Source organism: Hibiscus syriacus, unplaced genomic scaffold, assembly GCF_006381635.1.
Source record: "Hibiscus syriacus cultivar Baekdansim isolate YM2019G1 unplaced genomic scaffold, ASM638163v2 tig00111151_pilon, whole genome shotgun sequence".
NCBI classification, from domain to species: domain Eukaryota; kingdom Viridiplantae; phylum Streptophyta; class Magnoliopsida; order Malvales; family Malvaceae; genus Hibiscus; species Hibiscus syriacus.
This window is the reverse complement of record NW_024062999.1, coordinates 849,107-875,221: the sequence shown is the minus strand read 5'-3', so window position 1 is coordinate 875,221 and position 26,115 is coordinate 849,107. Positions and strand designations below refer to the sequence as shown.

At 39.7% G+C, this 26,115-nt stretch overlaps 1 protein-coding gene across 1 annotated transcript; it reads left to right on the top strand.

The window, feature by feature from the left end:
• The first annotated feature begins 3,063 nt into the window (after positions 1–3,063).
• Positions 3,064–24,237, top strand: LOC120154848 (disease resistance protein Pik-2-like). The gene is made up of 3 exons (XM_039166495.1): positions 3,064–5,837; positions 10,783–12,350; positions 24,136–24,237. Exons 1-3 carry the CDS (start codon positions 3,188–3,190, stop codon positions 24,142–24,144), a joined length of 4,227 nt encoding a protein of 1,408 aa, XP_039022426.1. The 5' UTR covers positions 3,064–3,187; the 3' UTR covers positions 24,145–24,237.
• Positions 24,238–26,115: the final 1,878 nt, after the last annotated feature.

Below are 26,115 nucleotides of genomic sequence, written 5' to 3'. Positions count from 1 at the left end.
AAGTTGTCTGAGGTAGTGGATGATTTTCTATCATGGTCTGGGAAGGGTGATGGGCTGTTTTCGGTGAAATCCTGCAGAATGACTTTAGCTAAGGATCATGTGGAGAACCCTATTTGAAAGAAACGAGTATGGTTTGGGTTGGTTCCTCTAAACTTTTCTCTGGAAAGTAACTCACCAAAAACTGGCAGTAAAATCAGAGTTGAATAAAAGGGGTTCCCTTAGCAGATGGTGATCTTTGTCCGCTATGTAAACAAAATGAAGAATCTGTCCAACATTTGTTTATTTTCTGCTCAGTGGCTTGGGAGATTTGGAATAAGTTCTTCATGTTTTGGGATGTCTGTACAACTTTGCCTCAGGATCCTCTATCCCTCCTTAGTTCTTGGCCTGATTTGATGGCAAATTCTACGAATCTGGAAATTTATTTCGGGTGTTGTTCTTTGGTCTATTTGGAATCATAGAAACTCAATTGTATTCGAGAACCGGGACCTAGACAGGTCTTCCCTCTTCTTCATCATTAGATTTAGATTGGCTAAGTGGTTTTTAGCCAAGTTCCATCAAGTTTCTATCTCAGTTGATTCATTGATTGCTGATCCCTCTCTAGCAGACGACCTCCAGTGCTCAAAGGTTCAGAGTAGGGCTTTGCAGAGATGGCTTCCTCCTCCTGTGGATTTCTACAAGTTCAATATTGATGGTGCTGTTAGAAAAGATGGGTTGGCAGGTGGCATAGGGGGTATTCTGAAAGATTCAAATGGCTTCAGTCTAGCGTCGTTTTCAGAAAGCGTCGGACCTGGACCTCCTCCATTAGCCGAATTGAAGGCAATAGGAAAGGAACTGAAATTTTCTTTTCCTCAGTTTGGTCAACTAAAGGTAGATTGATTATGGAGAGTGATTACAAAACAGTTGTGGAATGGATCCAATCGTCTTCTTCCGCTCCTGTGTACTTTAGTAACCTAATCAAGGAAATTGTGTCTTTTGTATTGTCTAGGGCGTTAATAGTGAAGATAATTTCTAGGGGTTGTAATTGGGAGCGGATAAGTTAGCTAAAGAAGCGGTTGGGTAATTGTTTGGTTGTATCTAGGATGTTTTCTGCATATTTAGAGGACAATCTTTTCTGATGTAATACAAAGGATTATTGTTGTTCTTATGTTATATCAATAAAATGAGGTACTCTTTTCCTCCTTCCGCTAGTTGATCATTTCCTTATGAAAGAGACAACTATGAAGGGTGGTTTTTAATAAGACCTCCTACTTTTATCAAAAAATTAATAGTAAGACAATGGCATCATTAATAGATTGAGAGGATGTGCATGTGATTCATGGTTAACGATGATTGGTAGGAATGCACCTTTCATGTTGGTTTGCAACAGGCAATCATGGCAACTATCTGAGAACTCTTTGTCTTTATCTTCACATATCTTGCACTTACGTCTCTTATCTTTTGGAAACAGATATTCAGGTTGACTTCGCCTTAAATATACAGGGCAGTTTTTCCCAACAATTTCTATGTCACTAGGAAGCTCTGCACAGGCTTTATCGAATATATACTCGTCACATCCTAGAAAACATTGATAGTGTGGACCTGAAGTTGATTTCTGGCAGCGGCTGCATTTGACTTCAGGTTCAGCAATTATATTGTTAATGAACGTTAAGGGATGTAAGTGCCGGTGAGATCTTATCCTGACCTTATCCAACTCATCTGAAACAAATTCTTCGGCATCAAAGGTTGGCTTTCTGGTGTCAACGGTGAGCCTTGGAACTCCTTCAAAAGTCTCTTATCTGTCGGCAGGCATTGAATTATAACCAGAATAGCACCATCAGAATTTGCCTGCTCCTTTAATTTATCCAAGTGGCTTCTTTGACCAAGTGGTGTGCTGACGATCACCCCCAGCTTCAACACTTTCAGCTGGATTGAAGCAATTTTAAGAGCAATGCCGAAGGAAATGTCATTGAGATCTTGAGAATTTTTGGGAGATGGGGTGATTACGTCTTGGTTAATGAGAGGGTATTGCAGGTGTTTGGCAAGCTCGTAGGCTACTGGATTCCTTGTCTCCTTCAAATGGCCTTTCATTGCTAGGATCATTTGGGCATCCAGTTGTTCAACCACTTGTTTTCCCATCTTTTTTCTGGGTTGTGTGCTTATGTCCATCTTCCTTTCGCCAATATACTTTATAGGAAAGAGAATAATTGCAGCCCCGAGCCCAGGCTCAAATTCAGGGTGGGACATATACCAGGAAACAGTTACGTGAAGGAAGTATCTGAGACACATGGCTTATGAAATTATGAATACTTGCTGGGCCAAGGTCTCTGAGAATCTCTCTTTTTCAACTTTAAATAAAATCCAAGGAAAGTAGAAATAAATTATGATTACTGTTATATTCTATTCTTAACTGACAAGGAAAGATTTGGAGGTAAAGTTTGATTTCAATTTCAAAGCAACAAAAACTTTGTGTCATCACACCGACTATACATCCTCCCTGGAAGTGGAATCTCTAAGAGGTTTTTTGACATTTTCCTGGAAGTTACCGCCTCAAAATTTCTAACAGCCCAAAGCTCCAATATTAAACGATGGACATTGCAGTGAACTTATCAAGGCAAGTTTTATTCTGTTCATCTTTTCTGTTCTGTGTGTATGGTAAAATTTAGTTCCTGTCTTGCATCTTTTAACTTTTCCAAGTAGCATTGCAGAAATTCATGAAAACAAAGATGGTTCGACATGAATTGTACATCAGAAATGTACTTGGATTGCATTTTGAGTGAAAGAACTTATCAAATTCTAGCCTTTTTCTTGCATTTGCCTGAAATTCACTTCAAGCCCTTGCAAGCTTAGAATTTTTGGAAAGAAGGTTTCAATGTCTGGAACAGTTTTCATGTCTTCTTCCAAATATACTTATGCCCGTTCAGTATATTTCTGGGTAGAAATTCAATAGGAAACTTTCTTTCAATGTATTTCAGAACATTTATTTTGATAATAGAATACAGTTCCAGAGTAGATTACTCTAAGCATGTGAAAATGTAAAAATGCAGGAAACAATGGAAAAATAAAAGCTGCATACCATATAAGAAAGAGGCGTGGACAAGTATGTGAGTTTGCATCTCAGGCTCAGCTCTGAAATTTTGTGCAATTCAGTCCCTTTTCGCTTTAGTTGGCACTCACAAGAAAGCCGCATAAATACTGAGAGTTGAGTTCCATGGCATTTGAAACTGCACAAATTTTGATAAGCAAACTAAATTTGGTTGCAAGTCATGAACCTAACTTTCCGGGTTTGAAAACACATGTCATTGACTCAATTGAAGAGCTAAAACATTTGCAGAAAATCTTTGAAACGGCAGATACAATTGATAATGAGTGGGATGAGCTTCTGAAAAATATATATTCTTTGGAGGATGATATTGAAATCCTTTTGGGCAGAATGATGGTGCCAAGTCGCAAAGTCATGAGAAAGAGGCGTACATCCACCAGTTACTTGAGTGAAGGGTCTTTAAGCATTAAGATTGATCAACTGACAGAGAGCATAAGGAATTACTGCAACAAAATTCAACCAAGTCCATCAAGTGATCCTGGAATTCCAGAAGCAGATTCTATTATTCCACCGACGAAGTCATCAACCGAGTCTGAAGATCTGCAAGTCTCAACTGACAATGAGACTATTACATCAAATGCATCTATGATTGTTTTGCCAGACCTTGAAAAGAAGTTAAGTCAACAAGTACTTAGCCGGATTACTTCGCAATATCTCTTTTTAACTGTTGATGGGGCATACCTTGGTAAGGCGATTCTTCTGTGGACAGTCTATAGTGCAGATGATATCAAAGGGCATTTCCAGTGTCGTGCTTGGGTTCGTGTTTCTGAAGAGCGTGGACAAAGAGATATCTCACTTGACATTCTAAAACAGATTAGTGGTGGCAAAGAGGAAGAGAGGCTACCCCTTCAGTCACCGCAGCGGAGCCTCCACGATTTCTTAGTTTCAAAGAGGTATTTGATAGTTTTATATGGCGTCCACACAGCTGAGTTTTGGGATAGTATCAAACCAGCCTTCCCATACTCATTGAATGGGAGCAAGGTGATTACTGTTGTTCAGAATGAGAATGTTGCAAGGCAAATTAGTTCATGGATTGGTCAGAGAGACAATTTCTCTGGGAAATTATTAGATCGATGGCCTCAATCTTCTACTTATTTGGAGGACGAATACGGCATTACTGGTGTGAAGGCTGCAATTGACAAGCTAACACAATCAATTCTAAACCCGCACATTTTGCTTTTCCTCATTTCAATCAAGGGTACGGCAGGCTCGGGCAAGACAACCTTGTTATGGCCAATCTACAACGGAAAAGACGTTAAACGGCACTTTCAATGTCGTGCTTGGGTTGATGTTCCACAGGAGTATCATGAAATAAATGTTCTAACCGACATATTTGAGCAAGTCACTAATGCCAAGTTGAAAGAAGAGCCAACTGTTGAGTTACTACGAAAACGACTTCACAATTTCTTAGCTAAAAAGAGGTACCTTGTGGTTTTATGTGACATATGGACAAGTAAACTTTGGGGCAAACTCAAGCTTTCCCTTCCAAATTCCTTGAATGGTAGCCGGGTGATTTTTATTCTAACCGGAGGTGAAGCTAACTCTGAAATGGTGAGAAAGTCCCCCGACTTAAAAGATGTGCGAGAAGTTTTTTCAGATCAAACGGTTGTAGAGCACCACAGTAGACTCTCTGATGGTGAGGACGAAGAGTCGAGCATTGTTGGTTTCATTGATAAAGAAAGGGAGTTAGAAGGACTAACACTCAACAGCCACAAGTTGCATTTTCTAATTTCAGTGTTAGGGGTGGTAGGTTCAGGCAAATCAACTCTTGTCTGGACGATCTATAACAGTGTAGCAAGTAAGAGGCACTTCAAATGTCGAGCTTGGGTTAATGTGCCTCGGCAGTTGGATGAATTCAATGAGAAACAGCTATTAGTTGATTTATTGGGACAGCTTAGAAATGCCAAGCAAAAGGAGAGCTTGACACCGGAGCAGTTGAGGGAAAGGCTTCATCTTTTCTTAACCTGGAAGAGATTCTTGATAGTTTTGGATGATGTTCCTACACTGGAAGTTTGGGAGAGACTAAATCGTTTCTTTCCAAATTTATCAAATGGAAGCAGGGTGATAATCACTACTCGGAATGTGTATCTAGCATACCATATCAATCCAGAGGTTGTAGTTCTGCAGCTACGATCTCTAACTGATGATGAAAGCTGGGAATTGTTCTTGAAGAAGGTACAAGCTGCAAAGAAAATGGAGAAAGATGAAAATGATTCACAGCTAATTGCTTTAAAGGAGAAGATCTTGCAAAGATGTCATGGCCTACCTCTTCTAATCGTCCTGCTTGGAGGTTTGTTATCTAGGAAGGACTATGACGAATGGTCAAGTGTGATAGATCGTTCCATTCATAAAATGGGAAAGAAAAAGAAGGTAACCACTGAAGATCGAATGATCCCCTCTGATAAATCAGCTTCCTCAAATGCCATGCAAAAGAATGAGAGGACAGCAACAGTGATGGAGCTTCAAAATGAACAAAAGGAGAAATTGCATACTGAGGCAACATCTGGTGAAGATCAGTCAAAATCCTCCGACAAATTGTCCGTTCATAAAATGGACAAGAAAAAGAAGGTAAGCACTGAAGATCAAATGAACCCCTCCGACAAATCAGCTTCCTCAAATGCCAAGGAAAAGAATGAGAAGAAAGCATTAGTGATGGAACCTAAAACAGCTTGTAGAGATGAAAAAGATTTTCCAAATCTGTTCAAGCAAACAGAAGAAAAGAGGAAATTGCAGACTGAGGCAACTTCTGGTGAAGATGATTCTGTTAGGAAATAAACCGAGTACAAGTAATTTCCCTATAACCAGATTAGTGAGAACGCGAAATAAAAGCGGAAAAATAATACCCGAAAAAATTGATAACGGAGTTCAGCCAATTTTGCTTACGTCTCCGGACTGCTGCAGATCTTTTACTAAGAGAGAAATTTTACAGGTGTTTGCAAAACACTCACTACTCACAAGAAAGCTCTCTAGTATTGGGAGAAAGAAATGATTTTTGGGATGATTTTGAAGCTAAATGAGCTAGGCTATTTATAGTTGAAACTTAGGGACTAATCTTGTAAATACCCTAAAGTTCAATGACTCAATTTTGTAATTATACCTATTATAAAAATAAAAATCAGCAGCCCCCCATTTTTCTTCCCTTAGCAGCCCCCCCTGGCTGCTGTCTTTGACCAACAATCTCCCACTTGAAGACTAATTTCAATCTGTCTTCACACATCGATCGATGCAGCAGTATTTCTGGTCTTTTATTCTAGCATGCCAACTGAAGTTGAACACAACTTCAGTTTGTCCGTGGTCACCGTCTTTGTCAACATGTCTGCCGGATTTTGAGCTCCACTAATCTTTTCAAGTTTCAAAATCCCATCTTCCAGAAGAGACCGGATAAAATGATATCTCAATTGTATGTGCTTCGTCCTGGAATGAAAAGACGGATTCTTCGCTAGATGGATAGCACTTTGACTGTCGCAATACAAGACATTGTTTTCTTGTTTCTTACCTAACTCGTCCAAGAAACTTTGGAGCCAAACCATCTCCTTGCTGGCTTCCGTAACAGCGACATATTCTGCTTCAGTTGTGGAGAGAGCAACTATCTTCTGTAGTTGAGAAACCCAACTCACTGCAGTACCTCCTAGAGTGTAGACATACCCTGTAGTGCTCCTTCTGATGTCAATATTTCCGGCTAAGTCAGCATCTACATAGCCTGTCAGTATCGTATCTCCACTTTTGAAACAAAGTGCTTTGTTTGTGGTACCCCGCAGATATCTGAGGATCCATTTGACTGCTTCCCAGTGTACCTTGCCCGGATTATTCATGTACCTGCTAACAGCTCCCACTGCATGAGCAATATCTGGTCTGGTACAAACCATGGCATACATCAGACTTCCAATTGCTGAGGCATACGGCACCTTCACCATGTGTGCACGTTCTTCCTCCGTCTTTGGTGATTGGTCTTTGGAGAGTCTGAAATGAACACCTAAAGGTGTACTTACTGGTTTAGCATCTTGCATGTTGAACCTGGAGAGTACTTTGTTGATGTACTCAGCCTGTGATAACATCAAAGTCCCCGACTTTGTGTCTCTTTTGATCCTCATCCCAAGAATCTGCTTTGCAGCGCCGAGATCCTTCATAGCAAACTGCTTCGACAATTTTTGCTTCAAGTTTATAATCTCTTGCATATCTGAGCCTGCAACGAGCATGTCATCAACGTACAATAATAAAATAATGAAGCTGTTGTCGAACCTCTTGATGTAGCAACAATGATCTGCTTGGCATCTGGTAAAACCACTGCTACCCATGAAACTATCGAACTTCTTGTACCACTGTCTAGGAGCTTGTTTTAAACCATACAAGCTCTTCTTCAACCTGCATACCAGGTTTTTCTTGCCTGTCTCTATGAAGCCTTCTGGCTGCCTCATATAGATTTCTTCCTCCAAATCACCATGAAGAAAAGCTGTCTTTACATCTAACTGCTCAAGATGTAAATTCTCTGCAGCTACAATTTTCAACACCAGTCTGATTGTAGACAGTTTTACGACTGGAGAGAAAATTTCATTGTAATCAATACCTTCTTTTTGCTGAAAGCCTTTGACAACCAATCTTGCTTTGTAACGTTTGCTCCCATCGTGCTCTTCTTTGATCCTGTAAATCCACTTGTTATGGAGCGCTCTCTTGCCTGGTGGTAATTCAGCTAATTCCCACGTCTGATTTGACATAAGCGAGTCCATCTCATCTTTCATGAAAGACTCCCACTTGACTGAATCCTCCACTTGCATTGCTTCATCATAACACTCTGGTTCACCATTGTCAGTCAGCAACAAGTAGTGTAAAGAAGGTGAATACCGTTGGGTTGGTTTGGGAATTCTGGAGGAGCGTCTCAGTTCTGGTGTGCTTGGTTCTTCTTGAACTGCTTCAGGATTGATCTGAACATCATTTCCAGAAATCTCCTCAAACTCAGCAAATTCCTTTGTTTCAGCTTTGGTATTTGAACTGCTTGATTCTACAGTTGACCTGTCTTTGTACATCACATTCTCATTGAAAATGACGTCTCTGCTTCTGATGATCTTTCGATTTTCGTAGTCCCAAAACCGATAACCGAACTCATCACCGCCATAACCAACAAAGGCACATTTGCTGGACTTAGCATCAAGTTTACTTCTTTCAGCAGAGTCTATGTGTACGTAAGAAATACAACCAAACACTCTTAAGTGTGAAAGGTTTATTTCTTTCTTGCTCCAAGTTTCCTCTGGTATTCCGCCATCCAAAGGAACTGAGGGCCCACGGTTGATCAGGTAAGCTGCAGTGTTGATAGCTTCAGCCCATAGAAATTTGGGCAATCCGGCATGTATTCTCATGCTTCTAGCACGTTCATTCAGAGTTCTGTTCATGCGCTCAGCTACGCCATTCTGCTGCGGTGTTATGGGAACTGTTGTCTCCATCTTGATCCCATTGTTTGCGCAGAAATCTCTGAATCTATTGTCTCTGTACTCTCCTCCATTGTCAGACCTCAACCGCTTGACTTTCAAACCAGTCTCATTTTCCACCATGGCCTTCCATTTTCTGAAGGTATCAAAGACTTCTGATTTCTTCTTCAGAAAATAAACCCACACCTTCCTTGTTGAATCATCGATGAAGGTGACATAATATAGTGAGCCTGCAAGAGATGAAACTGGGGATGGTCCCCATACATCAGTATGAACCAATTCTAACCTTTCTGCCTTGGGTGTCTTGCCAATCTTTGTAAAGCTGACTTTCTTTTGTTTGCCAAAGATGCAATCCTCGCATAGTCCGACATCTACATTCTTTAGATCCGACAACTTCCCTTTTGACAGAAGTATCTTCATTCCTTTCTCGCTCATATGGCCAAGCCTTTGGTGCCATAGGTTTGATTTTCCATCAGCATCTGCTGCAGCAATGATATTCTCTAAGTTTGAGGTTACATAGAGAGTACCAGTCTTCTTACCACGAGCAATGATGAGTGCTCCTTTTGTAATCTTCCATTCACAGCCTGAAAAGGTTGTACTGTATCCTTCTCCATCAAGCTGTCCAACAGAAATCAGATTTCTTTTGAGGCCAGGAATATGTCTCACTCCTGTCAGCTTCCAGGTGGTCTGGTTTGGCAGCTTTAGTCGGATATCTCCTTTTCCGACGATCTTCAAGGTTTCATCATCAGCAAGATGAACCTTCCCAAAATCACCACTGACATAGTTCTCCATGATTTCTTGGCATGGGGTGGAGTGGAAAGATGCCCCTGAATCCAAGATCCATGATTCAATCGGACTGTTGACGCTTAGAATCATGGCATCACCTGTCTCCTCCGTCATGTTTGCAGATTCCTGTGCGCCGGTATTTTTCTTCGGTGCTCGGCAATCTCTTTTGAAGTGACCCTTCTTGCCGCAATTATAACAGGTAAAATCTTTATTTCCTGTTCTTGATTTTCCCCTTCTGGATTTCGATCTGCCACGATTTGAATTTCTTTCTGAAGTTCTCCCTCTAGACTCCGTGTGCAAGGCTGAGGAGGTTGATGCTTCACCCGATTCTCTCCGTCGAATTTCTTCGCTCAGTACCAGATCCCGAACATCGTCGAATTTTAATTTGCTGTTTCCCGACGAACTGCTGACTGCTGTAACAGTAGCATTCCAACTGTCTGGTAGAGATGATAAGAGAATTAAAGCTCGAACTTCATCATCGAATTCAATTTCCACTGAACTCAACTGGGTTGTGATTGTGTTGAGTTCATTTAGGTGTTGTGCCACCGATGCCCCTTCCGTCATCCGCAAATTGAATAATCGCCTCATCAAATGAACTTTGTTTGAGGCCGATGGCTTCTCATACATACTGGAGAGAGCCGCCATAAGACCCGCCGTGGTCTTTTCCTTTGCTATGTTGAAAGCAACATTGCGGGATAACGTCAGTCGGATAACTCCGAGGGCTTGTCTGTCGAGAAGAGCCCAATCTTCATCCTTCATGCCCTCTGGTTGCTTTCCTGAGAGGGGTTGATATAGATTTTTCTGGTACAGAAAATCTTCGATCTGCATCTTCCAAAAGCCAAAGTCCGCACCATCGAACTTTTCAATTTTCACCTTCCCTTCATCTGCAGCCATCGCTCCCACTCGAATCTGGCTTCGTTTGGATCGTTTCTGACAATTTCTGCGAACCGCCGTGTATTAGAACACCTCCGTCGACAAACTCGTATCGCCGACCGAATTTCACTATTCACGTGAATAGTAACCCGAATAGTAACCTCGCAAAAATTTGACAGAATTCGCAACCAAAAGCTCTGATTACCAGTTGTTAGGAAATAAACCGAGTACAAGTAATTTCCCTATAACCAGATTAGTGAGAACGCGAAATAAAAGCGGAAAAATAATACCCGAAAAAATTGATAACGGAGTTCAGCCAATTTTGCTTACGTCTCCGGACTGCTGCAGATCTTTTACTAAGAGAGAAATTTTACAGGTGTTTGCAAAACACTCACTACTCACAAGAAAGCTCTCTAGTATTGGGAGAAAGAAATGATTTTTGGGATGATTTTGAAGCTAAATGAGCTAGGCTATTTATAGTTGAAACTTAGGGACTAATCTTGTAAATACCCTAAAGTTCAATGACTCAATTTTGTAATTATACCTATTATAAAAATAAAAATCAGCAGCCCCCCATTTTTCTTCCCTTAGCAGCCCCCCCTGGCTGCTGTCTTTGACCAACAGATTCAAACTCCTCAGACAAATTGTTAGTTTCAGCTGAAATGCTTCTCTCAGATATTATGGCTTTAGCCTATCAGGATTTAGACCCGGCTGTGAGGTGCTGTCTTCTTTACTTGGGTCTTTTTCCCAAGTCATATGAGATTCCTCTTAGAAGGTTGTGTCACTTGTGGCTTGCTGAGGGGTTTGTGCAAACAATAGATCAAGTGAAAACACCTGAAAAGCTAGTGGAAGAATATTATGAAGAGCTCAAGTGTAGAAACATGATTGAGGTTACAAAGCTAAAATTAAATGGACGCCCCAAGTCGTGCCGCGTGCCAAATACCATATATGACATCCTCTTCCTAGATACAGAGAAAGTTGGGGTTTTTCACTTCTCCAACATTTCAGGTATATGTGGATCACCGTGGTTTAACATCCGGCGGCTTTCAGAAAACTCGGGTATTCCCTCTAAGCCCGAACACATAGAAAAACGATTTGAACGACTGCGTTCTTATATTTCTTTCTACGGAAAAAGAGGAGATGCACCTACATATGGAGTAAAGGAACTTCTAAGCAAGGTTGTTGAAAAAGGCTTTCGAATGCTTGTAGTGCTTGATCTAGAAGGTGTTTACAAACCAGTGCTTTCTGATACACTGGGCAATCTGCCTTACATAAAGTATTTGGGCTTGAGGCGAACACTTTTGGATGATGTCCCACAATCAGTTGGTGACCTGCGTCACCTGGAGACGTTAGACATAAAGCACACTTTCATAACCAAGTTGCCTAGTACCATCTGGGAGGCAAAGAAACTTCAGCATTTGTACATGAGTGATATTGATGTTGATTTGCTTACTCTGAAGCCATCAGCTAGTGGTTCATTGAACAATCTGAAGATCCTGTGGGGGTTGGTGATTAAAAGCGGGAGTCCTGAAAAAAATTGGATGACAAGTTTGGTTGATCTGAGGAAATTGAAAATAACTTGCAACGAAGCAACGAATGAAGTCACAGGTTCCTGGATCACTCGAATGGACAAACTTCAGTCCTTGAAATTGAGATTATTAGATAAATTCAATAAACCTTTAGACCTGAGAGTGGAGGACATGCAGAAATGGAAGCAGATGAGCCTATCGCAGCTGTATTTGCTTGGAAAAATTCCAGATCAAGTTGATACCTTTGATTTTCCTGAAAATCTTGAAGTTCTAACACTGTCAATGACACATCTGTCAAAAGATCCAATGAAAAAGCTTGGGGAGCTGAAACAACTGAAGGTCCTTAGGCTTTATGCTCAATCCTTCTTGGGGAGAGAGATGACTTGTGATCGCGGCGGATTTCCGCAGCTAAAGGTCTTGAAATTGTGGATGCTCTATAAATTGAACTGCTGGACTGTGGAACAAGGAGCCATGCCAATGTTAAGAGAAGTGGAGATCAGAGGCTGCAAAAATCTTAAAAAGCATGATGGTTTGGAAAAACTAGAAGCCTTGAAGGAATTGACCCTTACAAATATGGCAGAAGACTTTGTAGCAAATGTGGAAAGGAGCATGGATAGCAGCAATGTAGCAATCACGAATAACTTCTACTTTTCTCCTTCATGGGTAAGTTCAGTTACTCTTAGTTGCTTTTCTCCATCTTTTAATTCTTAAATCTCTTACATATCTCATTAATCTCTAAACTTTTAAACATTCCAATTTCATCCCTAATCCATGACTAGCATTCTAAATTAGTCTTCAAACTTTTGAACATTTCATTTCTATCCTCAAAACTATGGTCTTCATTCTAAATTGGTCCCCAATTTTTTTTGAACATTTCGATTTCATCCCAAATTATACGTCTGTACTAATCACGTCCTTTGTTAATAAAATTGTTAGGCCAAGTTATATTATTATATGTTTGAAAAAGAAAATAAAATTTAGCTTAAACTATGCTTGAATATTACATATTTGGATGACTTTAGGGATGAAATTAAAAGATTCAAAAGTATGGGGATCAATTTAGAATGAGGGACACAGTTTGGGGATGAAATTGGAATGTTCAAAAGTTTAAGGACTAATTTAGAATGAAAGTCATAGTTTAGGGATGAAATTGGAATATTCAAAAGTTTAAGGACCAATTTAAAATGGGGATCATAGTTTGAGACCATAAGATGCAATTAGCTCTTTCTTTTATTTTCTTTGCAGGAACAATAAAATATTGAAGGGGGGAGAATGGTTCAGGTCCCAAACAACTGATAACAAGGCCATGGAATCTTCCTGAGATAATGGCCTCCCTTATTCTTCCCCTCTGCAACAAAAAACCGAGTACTTTTGTTTGAACTATTTCTACTGTTATTCTCTCTCTCTCAAATGACGTTTTTCACCATTTACAAAAGTATTTCCATTCACGTCATGAACCAATTGGGTCCAAACCATTCAGGTCAAGCAATCACATGGAGAGTATCCTCAACTCCATAGCCACAAATCAAGCAGGATTTATCCGATGAGAGCCATTGACAAAACCGTCGTCGTTACTGAACAGTCGGTCTTGTAAAAATTGTCCAAAGAACATGTCGGATTTTTTGTGGGGCAAAGGCAACAAACATATTCCATTGTAACCAGTTTTTACTTATAACTTTTGACTTGTTTGAGTTTGTCATGACAGAAAGTGACTTAATAGAATACTTGATGCTTGACTTGGATTCGAGCGCCATTCCATAGTTTTGTGCTTCAAATTCCGTTTATAGGTCCACCCTCGTTCATGGTATAGGTCCCTGTTTGAGGACTAAACCTGAGTTGGCATAACACGAAGTTCAATTATCTTAAGGCTTAATTGTAAAAGAATCAACGTTCGAATTACATTTCCTCTGTTGCCGCATATTTTCGAGCTCTGAAGCCGGGAATGGGGTTTATCTTTTTCTCATGTTCCACGTGGGTGTGATACAGTAGCAGACACCTTGGCGAATTTAGCGTGGGTTATTCCTTATGGTATGACGATATTCCATGCACCGCCTGATGAGTGCATCGAAGCTCTTATGGAGATCCCTGGTGCTGGTTTAGTGGTTTGTAGCTCTCTAGCTCTTTCACTTCATCGTATGTATTAAAATAATAAAAGGGTAAATTACATTGTTTCTCATTGAACTTTACTCTGTCTCCTATTTTGCTCACCCAACTTTCAATTATTCTATTTTTTCACTGAACTTTGATATTGCTCCTGTTTTGGTCACTCCGCTGTTAATATAACATGACACACGACGTTGTTTTTTCGAAAACTAAATCTAGGTATTTAGGGGATTGGGCGACATAACGGGTGATGGCTGACAGTGAGAGTCTGACTACGGGTGGGTGGGTATTTGGCAATGGTAGTGGCCACAACCAATAATAATGACTTTGGAATTAGATATTTTAGGATTTCTTTTAGATTATAGAGAAATTTGGGTTTCTTAAATAATAATTTTAAGTTTTTTAAACAAAATATTCAATTAAACACGCCACGTGTCACATTTTGTGTGGATGACTTTTTTTAAATGAGCATGAGGAAGTTGGCCTTAAAATGGTAAAGGTGAAAACTTTAGACATTTGTTTAACCAAAAAAAAAAAACTTTAAACACCTAAAACAAGCAAAAGATTTAGTATATTTCAATTAATCCTTTTTGTAACTGATACACAGACACATACGTATATCTCTGTATGTTGCCAGTTTTATACCTTTTAATTTGCTAAACGGACAGGAACCTTAACAAACTAACAACTGCAAATTCTATACCATACCAAAGTTGTTGATGATGAACATATCACCTTTTACTCAGTTGAAGGTCTCCATAAGTCTGACAATGTCCACTGAAGAAACTCCAACTCTTTTACTTCATTTCGAGCCTGAGATGCAGAGACAAAGAGAGTTTGGTCAAAAGTGCATATATAGGCTATACAATTTTGAAAAGAAAATTAAAATGTTGCATCTGGGATATGTTAATGGCCTTCCATTTTTCTTGGATTTCTTCTATCATGCAGAAGCTTCTCATGTCCTTATGAGTTTTAAGGATTATGAAGAATCCAATGAGTTGGAACATTTCTGGTGTGTTGCTATGGAAAGAACTCGTGCTCAGGTAAATGAACGTACCTTTTCTCTGTGTAATCCTTCTATGGTGGTGTTAAGGTCCTTATCTGTAAAAGATCTATCTCCTTCTTCTGTTGGATGTACTCTTTTTAGCAATGGTGTGCTTACTTCTCCTTCACAAAAGCGAATGAACTCTGGGCACTCGATTGCAACTAAATCAACCAAGGATGGGAACTCGAAGTGATAGGCCCCCGAGCAAAACTTGTAAGTACCGGTAAGCTTTGAAGTCTGAAATACTCCAGATGCTTGAAAACGATGCTGTACGTTTCGTTGTCTGCATTTGCTATGATACCTTCTAGCTTTCTGCAATCTGTTATCATCATCCTTTTGAGTTGCACCATGGTTTTAGCTGTTGAGGGTGTCATTAGAGTTCTAAGTCCATGACATTTTGATATTTCAAGAGTAGTTAGATTTTGGAAATACACTTTGGATGAAACTAAATGCTTCAATTTGGGGCATTCCAATACTTTCAGAGTTTTCAGGTTTCTAAAAAGTGTTTGAGGTTGAGACCGAAACTCTCCCTTCCAGAGTTGCATTAGCTCAGGAAGTTTCGACAATCGTAAATCACTGAAACTAGCCAGTTCCCATGCCTGCATCTTTCCCTCAATGCCTTCACACTGAAATATTTCAGGAAAGGAAGCATCATCAACAACAAGCCTTTCAAGCTTGGACAAGGAGAGAAAGAAATCAGATGGAATAACATCTGGCTGCTTAGGTAAGCCCATGAGCTTCAAGACTTTCAGTTTGGAGAATGAACTCATGGAAATTTGGTCATTACAAAGTTTCCTCAGGTTTCCCATGTCTACGATTCCTAATTTCTCCAAGGAGGGAAATGCCACCTGCATGATTATAAGATTTGCATCAATTACTTAACAGAAGTGGAGATAAATGTATAGTAAAGTTGTAAAAACCTTCTCATCATATAGAACTGTCAAACTGGTATTTTGATTCTGTCTTGAGTTGTTTCTAGTTGCAGAACTGGAGATGAATGTCTTCAACATGGGGCAACTCTGAATCCAAAGTTCTTTCAAGAAGGGGAACTCGAGGTAATTTCCGGAGCAAAACCTTGTGAGATTGGGGAGAGCAATAAGCAATAAAGTGACCAGTTTAGGGAACATTTTCTTGCTCATCCTTTCTTTTTTTGGTAACCCTTTTGTGATTATTACCTCTTCCAAAATCTCACAATCATGAACCTCAAATTTCTCAAGATGCACAAGGTTCATGGCCATGGAAGGGTTAAATAGATACCTCAAGTTCCTGCAGTTGTAAACTTTCAGAAACCTGAGGTTTCTAAAGTCCAAAACTCCTTGAGGATTCCAGTTCCTTATTTCCATCAGCTTGGAGGAATCAGAGAGTACCACATACTCGATCTCACGGTAGCGGACCTATACAAAGCAACACATTATAGTACTGAAATAATTGCATTAAGAGAATGTGTGATTTATATTCCAAAGGTTTTCCAATAACCTTTTTGTTTCCAGCAGAACATGGAATGAAGCTACGGAAAAGTAATCTTGAGGATAAAAGCTTGGGATTAATGCATACCGTTTCCATGAACAAAAGTTGTATGATGGTGTTCTGGTCTCCTTCCCAGTGTCCTTCACCGGCAGCTTCTGTCGAATACACCGGTTTTAGTTTTGGTGCAATAAACCTTTCCTGAGAAGTTTTCATCCTTGGGCAATGTCTCAAGGTTACAGTTTCCAGCGAAGGGAATGCAAAGGTGCAGTTTCCTGAGCAAAAGCTCTCCAAGTTTGGCAGACAACTGAGTCCCAAACACTTCAGCTGAGTGAACTCGATCGCGACCTTCACTTCGTCGCCTGAGCATTCTACAATTTCTATTATCATTTCGCAATCAGTTATGCTCATTCTGGTAAGCTGCACTAGGCTTTTAGCTGTGGAGTGTGAGAATAAATGTTTGAGTCCTTGACACCTCGATACTTCAAGAGTTGTCAAATTCTTGAAAGACACCGAGGGTGGCACTAAAATACTTAAGTTACCACAATCCTGCACTTCTAGAACTCTCATTTTAAGAAAAATTTCTCCAGGATTGAAACTTTCCTTCCAAAGACTTGTCAGCTCATGGAGTTTGGATAATCTCAATATGCTTAACTGAGAAACTAGCCCTTCCAGCTTTTCATCACCCCCAAGTTCTTCACATACGAACATTTCATTAAAGGAAGCATCACTAACAACAAAATTTTCGAGATTGGACAGTGACCGAAAGAAATAAGATGGAAGAACAGTCAGAGCAGGAAAATTTATTAGCTCCAAAACTTTCAGTTTAAAATACCCTTCTGGGAGTTGTCCATGCCATATCTGTTTCATAGTGGCATTGCGTTCCAATCTCAGTTCTTCTAAACAAGGGAATGTGCCCTGGTCAGTCAAAAACCGTGTTAAACCAGAGCAAGAATAGCTAACCAGAGAATGCTTAAGGATTAGATACAGATTGATTTATCGTGAAAGTAGAAGATGTCCATCTGCTTTTACTAATTTCACATACCTTATTGATCCAAAACAAGGGATGCAGTCCTTGTGTTTCGTGGGAGCTCGAATATTCCGAAGCAAATATCTCCAATTTGTCACATCTATAAACATCCATTTTTTTCAGTAATGGCCATTCTGTAGTGTGCACCCCGGAGTAGAAACTCTTCAGTTTTGGTAGCTTAGAAAGGTTCAGGTATGTCACTTGAGGAAATACAAACTCGGTGTTTATTTCGGACTCGGTGATTTCGGGTTCAAATATTTCTTCTAGTGAAGCACACTCAACTATTTGCAAATTTTTTAGTCTCTGAAGCCTTCCCCGCACATTAAATGGGAAAACGCTTGATAATTTAACACAGCTATGCACTTCAAGGTGTTTTAATTTGGAGAAAGAATTGATCTCAAGTTGATCATCCCATATCCTCTCCATGTTCCCCATGTCTACCAATGTTAACTCCTTTAACAAAGGTAGCGACACCTGAAAAAATCATATGGTTTCGTTAATAACAGAACACAATTAAGTACATGAAAAGAGATGACAGAAAAATGGTGAGAAAGCCTAACCTTATCACTGAAAAAGGGTTTAGCAGAGACATCAGAGGTGTCCTTCGCAAGAATCTCCGAATATCCATCACCAATGCTCACTACCTGAGGCTGCTTTGAAACAGTAGATGCAAATGCAACCATCTTTGCACAGCTAACTAATGTAACTTCTTTCAAGTTCGGACATTCCAATGAAAAATTTCCCAGATAAAAGCATGTCAGTCCCAAACAAGACCTGATAGTTATTGTTTTAAGCTGAGGGAGTATGATTTTCTTTGTCGGTGACTTGTCATCTCTGACGATTTCTTCAATTATTTTGCAATTTTTTACTTTTATCTGCTGCAGTTGCACAAGATCCTCAGCCATGGAAGCTGTTAATAGGTATCTCAAGTTGTTACAGTTATACACTTTGAGGGATTTAACTCTTTTGAAATCTACAATTCCTCGAGGAACTGTATTCCAAACTTCCTCCAACTCGGGAAACTTATGAAGTTCCAAATGCTCCGGTTCATAATATTTTACCTATCAAAACCAAACATATTGCAAATGTCATTGAAAATAAGAAAAAGAAAGACTAACAGATTCTTTCTTTAACTGAAGAGATAGCTAAGTACCGTGTTTTCGTGCAACCGGCATATGGTGGTATTGAGGTCTCCAGCCCAAAAGCCCTTATAGTCCTCTTCTGATAGCTGCACTCTGTGTAACTCTGGGGTGATCAAACCTCCCTGACAAAAGATCTTCAACTTGGGACATTGTCTCACAATAACTTGTTCCAAGGATGGAAACCGAAAGTCGTACTCCTCTGAACAGAAGCTTGTGAGGTTAGGTAAATAATGAAGCACCAAACATTTCAGCTTCCCAAAATTGATCATGTCTGGTGCATCATCTTTCCGTTTTGCAACTATTTCTCTCACTGTACTGCAGTCTCTGATCCTCATTTTTATCAGTTGCGACAGATTTCGAGCTGCGGAGGATGTGATTAAGGCAACAGTGTAGCACTGCCATAGATCCAAAGTTTTGAGATTCCGAAAGGATGCCGAGGAAGGTCCCAAACATATCAAACCCTCACATCCTCTAACTTCAAGAGTTTCAAGATTTGGGAAAACATGGTGCATTTGAGAGTCTTCCTCCCCTAAATGGGTGGGGTGAGGAAGACTAACCAGATCCTTTTCACTTGCATTTCCTTCACCACTGACGTTCCCTTCGAGATCACAATAAATCACAAATGGGAACAAAACTGTTTTGTCATCATTGCCAAGCACTTGAAGAACTTTCACGTGGCTGAAGATGCCTACTGGAACTTGACTATTGCATATTGTTGAAATGTGCTTGCTGTTTAAAGACAGTTCCTTCAAATTACGGATCACCTAAGAATCCATCAAAAGAGACTAGTTAGCGTTAGTTAATAGCAACTTGACATTAGCTGCATGTTGAAGATCGACAACTTCAATCTTCATTTATAGGCACCTCATCAGTTTGCACATGAATATAGGATATTGCATATTCGTACCTGTTCGATCAAGACAAGTGGCTTTTGAACTGAGGAACGATGTTCTTCCGTCCCAAATACTTCTACCCCGCCACAATTGTAAGTCTTCAACATTTTTAACTCTGGCCATTCTGTTTCATGAGCTTCTGGGTAAAAGCATTTCAGTTGAGGCAGGTTACAAAGCGTAAGATAGCGTGCTTCAGGAAAGGAAAACATATTAACAGGTTGGTTCGATCCATCCTCCTTTGAAACAACCTCTTCCAATCCACATGAATCGATTGTGAGATCTACTAGTTGTTGTAGACATATTGCCACTGATGCTGGAAAAAGACTTTTCAGACGCCAACAGTCTCGAACACATACGTTTCGTATATTTCCAAAGGCACTGATGCTAGAACCCTCATTCAATACGTGTTTAAGCTTTTTCGAAATTTGAGATTCTCTTGACCGAGTGGCTAATTCGATGTCCGATGACTCAAAAATATGTTGTAGTGAATCACAGTTGACAACTGTTAGTGTTTCCAGTCCCAGGAAATTCCTCACCATCTTAGATGGGAAAATAGAAAATAGCTCATTACAATATCCGACCTTCACTTCTTTCAGTTGGCTAAAGGAATCTGTATGAAGTTGGTTGTGCCATAACTTCTTCACAATTTCCAAGTGGGAGATTTTCAACTTCTCCAGCTTAGGGAATGCAACCTGCATAATTTCATGCCATTGAGTATAGTATTCCAGGAGTTAATATCCAAGTAAAAATTCAGACTAAAGAAAATTCACCTTTGCATTAAAGAGAGCTTGTGCTCCTAAATGATGATCATTTTCTTTGTTTATTTCTAGTGTTCCATTGACAGTTGTGATATCTGTGATCTGAGATTTGTGCATGAATTCCTTCATTTTAGGGCAATTCTCTATCTCCAAAAGCTTCAAAGACGGGAATTCGAGAAAATAATCATCCGAGCAGAATCCGACTAAGTTCACAAGACTTATCATTTTCAGGGAAATTAGTTGGGGGAACACTATCTTGGCAATCTTCCCTTTTTCTTCCTCTTTCTCTTTTCTTTTTCCTTCTTCTTCTATTTCTTTTTCTTTTTCATTTTTCTCTACATCATCTGGAACCATAATCTCTCTTATACGATTGCAGTCGATTATCTTGAATCGTTTGAGTTGTGGTAGGCTTCTAATGACAGACGGCGAAAACAGATGTTTAAGGTTACTACAACCCTCAATGGCCAAGCTTGTCAAAGTCTTACTGCAACATGGTGATATCTGCCATAACCTTTCTATGTTGATGGAGGATAATCTCAGGTTCTCAAGGACAGGACACAAAACCTACATGCATATACATCATTTCAGTATAATTTAATCTTTCTTTTGAGTTTCTAATAATATGCTTCTATAGTTGAATGAACATGATATATATGGTAATACTAGTACCTTTTCATTGAAAAGTATCCAAGACCTTGCGTTCACCGGTTCGAGTTGATAAATGGATCGACTCTTCTCTTTGGAGCAGAAACTACTAAGCTCTGGTAGAAGTTGCAGTGTTAAGGATTGCAGTCGACCAAAATCACCTTTATTGGTTGCTGTACCAGCACTCTGTTCTCTCTCTTCAGCAACAATCTCTTCAATGCTTTTGCACTCTGAGACTTTAATTTCTTGAAGTTGGACCAGCTTTTCGGCCATTGAGAATGGAAACAGATTCTTCAGCCGGTCACAACATTCGACACGTACGATTTTCAATCTCTTGAAACATTCTTCTTCGAGTTTGCCTTGACATATCTTCTCCAAATTAATCAGATTCCGAAGAAACAATGATTCCAGTATAGGGAAGGCTTTATGTGAAGCTGCCTCCATGCAGTTAACAATGAACTGTATTTCCGAACCATTTCGTACTAGTAGATTCTTGAGCTGTGGAAAACCAGTACCATCCACCTCATACAGCAAATTTTTGATACCTTGCAATTCATCTAAAGTTAGATCTTCAGTTTTCTGCAACAAACGTTTAACTCCGCGATCCAAGTGAAGTCCATTAGTGAGCTTGAGTTTTAGCATTCTCTCCTTTTCACACTTTCCTGACCAGTCCCAGATTTCCCCGATAAGAATCTTGTACCGGTTCAATCTTTCAGAGAATAATTCTTCTGGCATATCTTGAACAGAATGAATATGGACTTCCAAAGCATTTAGACCAGACAAAGACTTCAATTCGTTAAGGCTGGCATTGCCATCAACACCCCATCGATCGAAGCTGTTGCGCATAAGCAGTTCTTCTAAATGAGACAAGCCTGATATGATGTTGGCTGGAATGACTTTAAGCCTGGAACAATTGCTCAGGTCTAGTGACTTAAGCCTGGTTAGTGTCCCTATTTCCCGGGGCAATATCTTTATATCAGAACTGAGAATTTTAAGGGTATCCAATTGCTTCAGATTCCCAATAGTTGCAATGTCATTCAACTCGCACTCATCGAAACGCAACATTTGAAGGTTTCCTAGAGAAGTCAAAGACGAAGGCAGGGAACGAAAACTCAAACCAGCCAACTCTAACATTGAGAGTTCGGTCATCTTTCCAAAGAAAGTATCTGGGACTTCAAATGATGGTCTTTTGTTTAACAAAACCAGCAACTTTAGCCTGGGGCATTCCAACTTGTCAGGAAGCTCATTGATATCACCGTATGGAAGTGAGATAGCACTGCAATATCCGAGCTTTCTTTGCTCTAGAAGCTCTTTCATACGGATTTCATCCTCTATGACCAATATCCGCTGCTCTTCATATGCAATCCAAATAGCGACATCACGAACAATGTCATGCATTCTCACAAGGTTATCATCGGTGGTGCTGCGGAGTAGTAAACCTGCAGCTTCTAGGTCGTTCACACATTTTCTTGCTTCTTCCAATGTTCTCACATTGTTTTCTATTTCCAAACTCAAACTGTACCGTAACAAGTCAGATGCTTCAATGTGTGAACGTTGGGGCAGCAAGGCACAGAGCTGGAACATGGACTGCAAGTCTGGTTTCTCTAACAATCTGTAACTCAACTCTATAGTCGAGTAAACACTTGCGAGATGCTCATTTTTGGTCGGAATTGGATCCGTCTGTCTTGCCAAAGCATCGAGTAGGAAACTAAAGACTCGTCTTCTGAACACCATTGCAGTTGCAATTGCTGAAATAGCAACCGGTAAACCTGCACAGTTTTTCACCACTCGGTTTATTGTACTTTGGTAAGCAGGGTTCTTTGCTCTACCGCCCACCATTTTTTGAAACCACTTAATCGCTTCTTCATCTGGTAGCACTTCCAGTTTGTGCATGCTTTCAATTTGCACATTACTGAGTGCTTGTTCGGTTGTGCAAGTCAGTAATACTTTGAATCTAACAGCAGAGAGTTTCCGAAAAGCATTTTCACTAGTATTTCGCATCAATTGCCCTGTGCCGTCTTTGCTTGCAATACTCTTGTAACTTTCGAAAGAAATCCCGATTTCTACTAGTTCCAGTCTTTGGTCATGCCAAACATCATCTAGAATTACAAGAACACTCTTATCTCCTTTATTCAACCACTGCTGCAGCCTCGTTGCTCTTAAAAACACGCTCTCCTCGTCTAACTTCAGTCCTAAGGCATCTGCAATTTTCCCTTGAATTTCTTTTACGTTTAGTTTATGCGAAACAGTTGCCATTGCAACCTCATCAAACAAGGTTTCTTCCCTGGCTCTCCTGGCAACCTCTTTCACAAGTGTGGTCTTGCCTATACCAGTCATCCCGGATACACCAATGATCTTGGGATGAGGAGTTTTCAAGGCGTTCATGATACCCTTAAGTGTAGCTTCCCTCGATGGAAAAGCCTCGAAATCTTTAAAAATCCCAGGTTTGGTGTCCAGGTACTCCGTCCTCGGAACCTCAACGGTCCTCGGCTCCTCAACGACCCTCTTTCTGGTGAACTTGAGATAAGATGCCTCCACAAGGAGCACTGCAACACTTTGCGAGTTCTCCTCAGCTTTCTTGTTTAGCAAGTCAACAGACTTCAAATTAGGACACATGCCAAGGAAACACCTCTTCTTTGCTTGTGCTTCCAGGTCCTCCAATATCTCTTCCTCTTCCTTGATTTTCTCCTCTGCACGAATCACCCATCTCCGGGCATCTTGGTCTGTCTCTTCTCTGTTCTCATCAGCGACTTCAATCAGACGCTGCATTCTATCTTTTTCATATCTCAGTTTCTGAATTTGTTGCTTCAGATTTTGAATACTCTCCAGCTTCGACTTGTAACTCATAAACCCAGTGACAAACTCCATTTTCTTTGAAATCAAAGTAGCAGTGAATGAATAGCAAGTCTATAGAGCAAAAGGAGTTTGAATGCAAAGAAGACGAGACGAAAGAAAGCAAGCATCAAACAGTACACTGCTCTTTTTCTTTTTCTTTTTTTCATATCCCTTGATTCAAACACAAGTATGTAGTGGAATCTCCACATTTTAAATTAAAAATGTTCAAGAAAAGCAAAGCCAAAAGAACAAAGCATATGATAAAGTTATTTAAAGTATTGTTCCAAAAGGATTTCCTTTACTTGTTCCACAAGTTAAACTTCCAAACGTCCTGTAAATTTCATTTGTTTATTAACTCTATAAAAGATGAGAAAATCTTCTAAATTTATAATATTTTCATTTGTTTATTATCTGCAATGAAGATAGTGTTTTGAACAAATCCAAGTATCATATCAGTGGGAAAGTGGAATAAAAAATTTGGATGCAAAATGAGGAGCAGCAACATTCTTGTTTATCTTTTATTTTCTTTGCAGGAACAATAAATTTTGAAGGGGAGAGAATGGTTCAGGTCCCTAACAACTGATAACAAGGCCATGGCATCTTCCTGAGATAATGGCCTCCCTTATTTCTTCCCCTCCTCAACAAAAACAGAGTACTTCAAACAAAGAACATGTCGGATTTGTTGTGGGACAAAGGCAACAAACATATTCCATTGTAACCAGTTTTTACTTGAAACTTTTGACTTGTTTGAGTTTGCCACGACAGAAAGTGACTTAATAGAACACTTGATGTTTGACTTGGATTCGAGCGCCATTCCATAGTTTTATGCTTCAAATTCCGTTTATAGGTCCACCCTCTTTCATGGTATAGGTCCCTGTTTGACGACTAAACCTGAGATGGCATAACACGAAGTTGAATTTTCTTAAGGCTTAATTGTAAAAGAATCGACGTTCGAATTGTATTTCCTCTGTTGCCGCATATTTTCGAGCTCTGCAGCCGGGAATGGGGTTTATCTTTTTCTCATGTTCCACGTGGGTGTGATACAGTAGCAGACACCTTGGCGAATTTAGCGTGGGTTATTCCTTATGGTATGACGATATTCCATGCACCGCCTGATGAGTGCATCGAAGCTCTTATGGAGATCCCTGGTGCTGGTTTAGTGGTTTGTAGCTCTCTAGCTCTTTCACTTCATCGTATGTATTAAAAAAACAAAAAGGGTAAATTACACCGTTCCTCATTAACTTTACTCTGTCTCCTCTTTTGCTCACCCAGCTTTCAATTATTCTATTTTACTCACTGAACTTTGACATTACTCTTGTTTTGGTCACTCCGCTGTTAATATAACATGGCACACTACGTCAAAACGACGTCGTTTTTTTAGAACTAAATCTAGGTATTTAGGGGATTGGGCGACATAAAGGGTGATGGCTGACAATGAGAGTCTGACGATGGGTAAGTAGGTATTTGGTAATTTTAGCGGCCACCAGCAATAATAATGGCTTTTGAATTAGATATTTTAGGATTTCTTTTAGATTATAGAGAAATTTTGGTTTTCTTAAATAATAATTTTAAGTTTTTTAAAACAAAATATTCAATTAAACACACCATGTGTCATGTTTTGAGTGCTTAATTTTTTAAAAAAACGATCATGACGAAGTTGGCCTTAAAATGATAACGGTGAAAACGTTAGACACTTATTTAACAAAAAAAAAACCCTTTAAACACACCGTGTGTCATGTTTTGAGTGGTTGATTTTTTTTAAAACGATCATGACGAAGTTGACCTTAAAATGGTAACGGTGAAAACGTTAGACACTTATTTAACCAGTAAAAACCCTTTAACCACCTAAAACAAGCAAAATATTTAGTATATTTCAATTAATCCTTTTTGTAACTAATACACATGTATGTTGCCAGTTTTATACCTTTTTATTTGCTAAACGGACAGGAACCTTAACAAACTAACAACGGCAAATTCTATACCATACCAAAGTTGATGAACTTCATTTCACCTTTCACTCAGCTGAAGGTCTCCACAAGTCTGACAATGTCCACTGAAGAAACTTAAAATGATGCATCCATGATATGTTAATGGCCTTCCATTTTTCTTGGATTTCTTCTATCATGCAGAAGCTTCTCATGTCCTTATGAGTTTTAAGGAATATGAAGAATCCACTGAGTTGGAACATTTCTGGTGTGTTGCTATGGAAAGAACTCGTGCTCAGGTAAATGAACGTACCTTTTCTCTGTGAAATCCTTCTATGGTGGTGTTAAGGTCCTTATCTGTAAAAGATCTATCTCCTTCTTCTGTTGGGTGTACTCTTTTTAGCAATGCTGTGCTTACTTCTCCTTCACAAAAGCGAATGAACTCTGGGCACTCGATTGCATCTAAATCAACCAAGGAAGGGAACTGGAAGTGATATTCCTCCGAGCAAAAACTTGCAAGTGCCGGTAAGCTTTGAATCGATTGTGAGATCTACTAGTCGTAGACATATTGCCACTGATGCAGGAAAA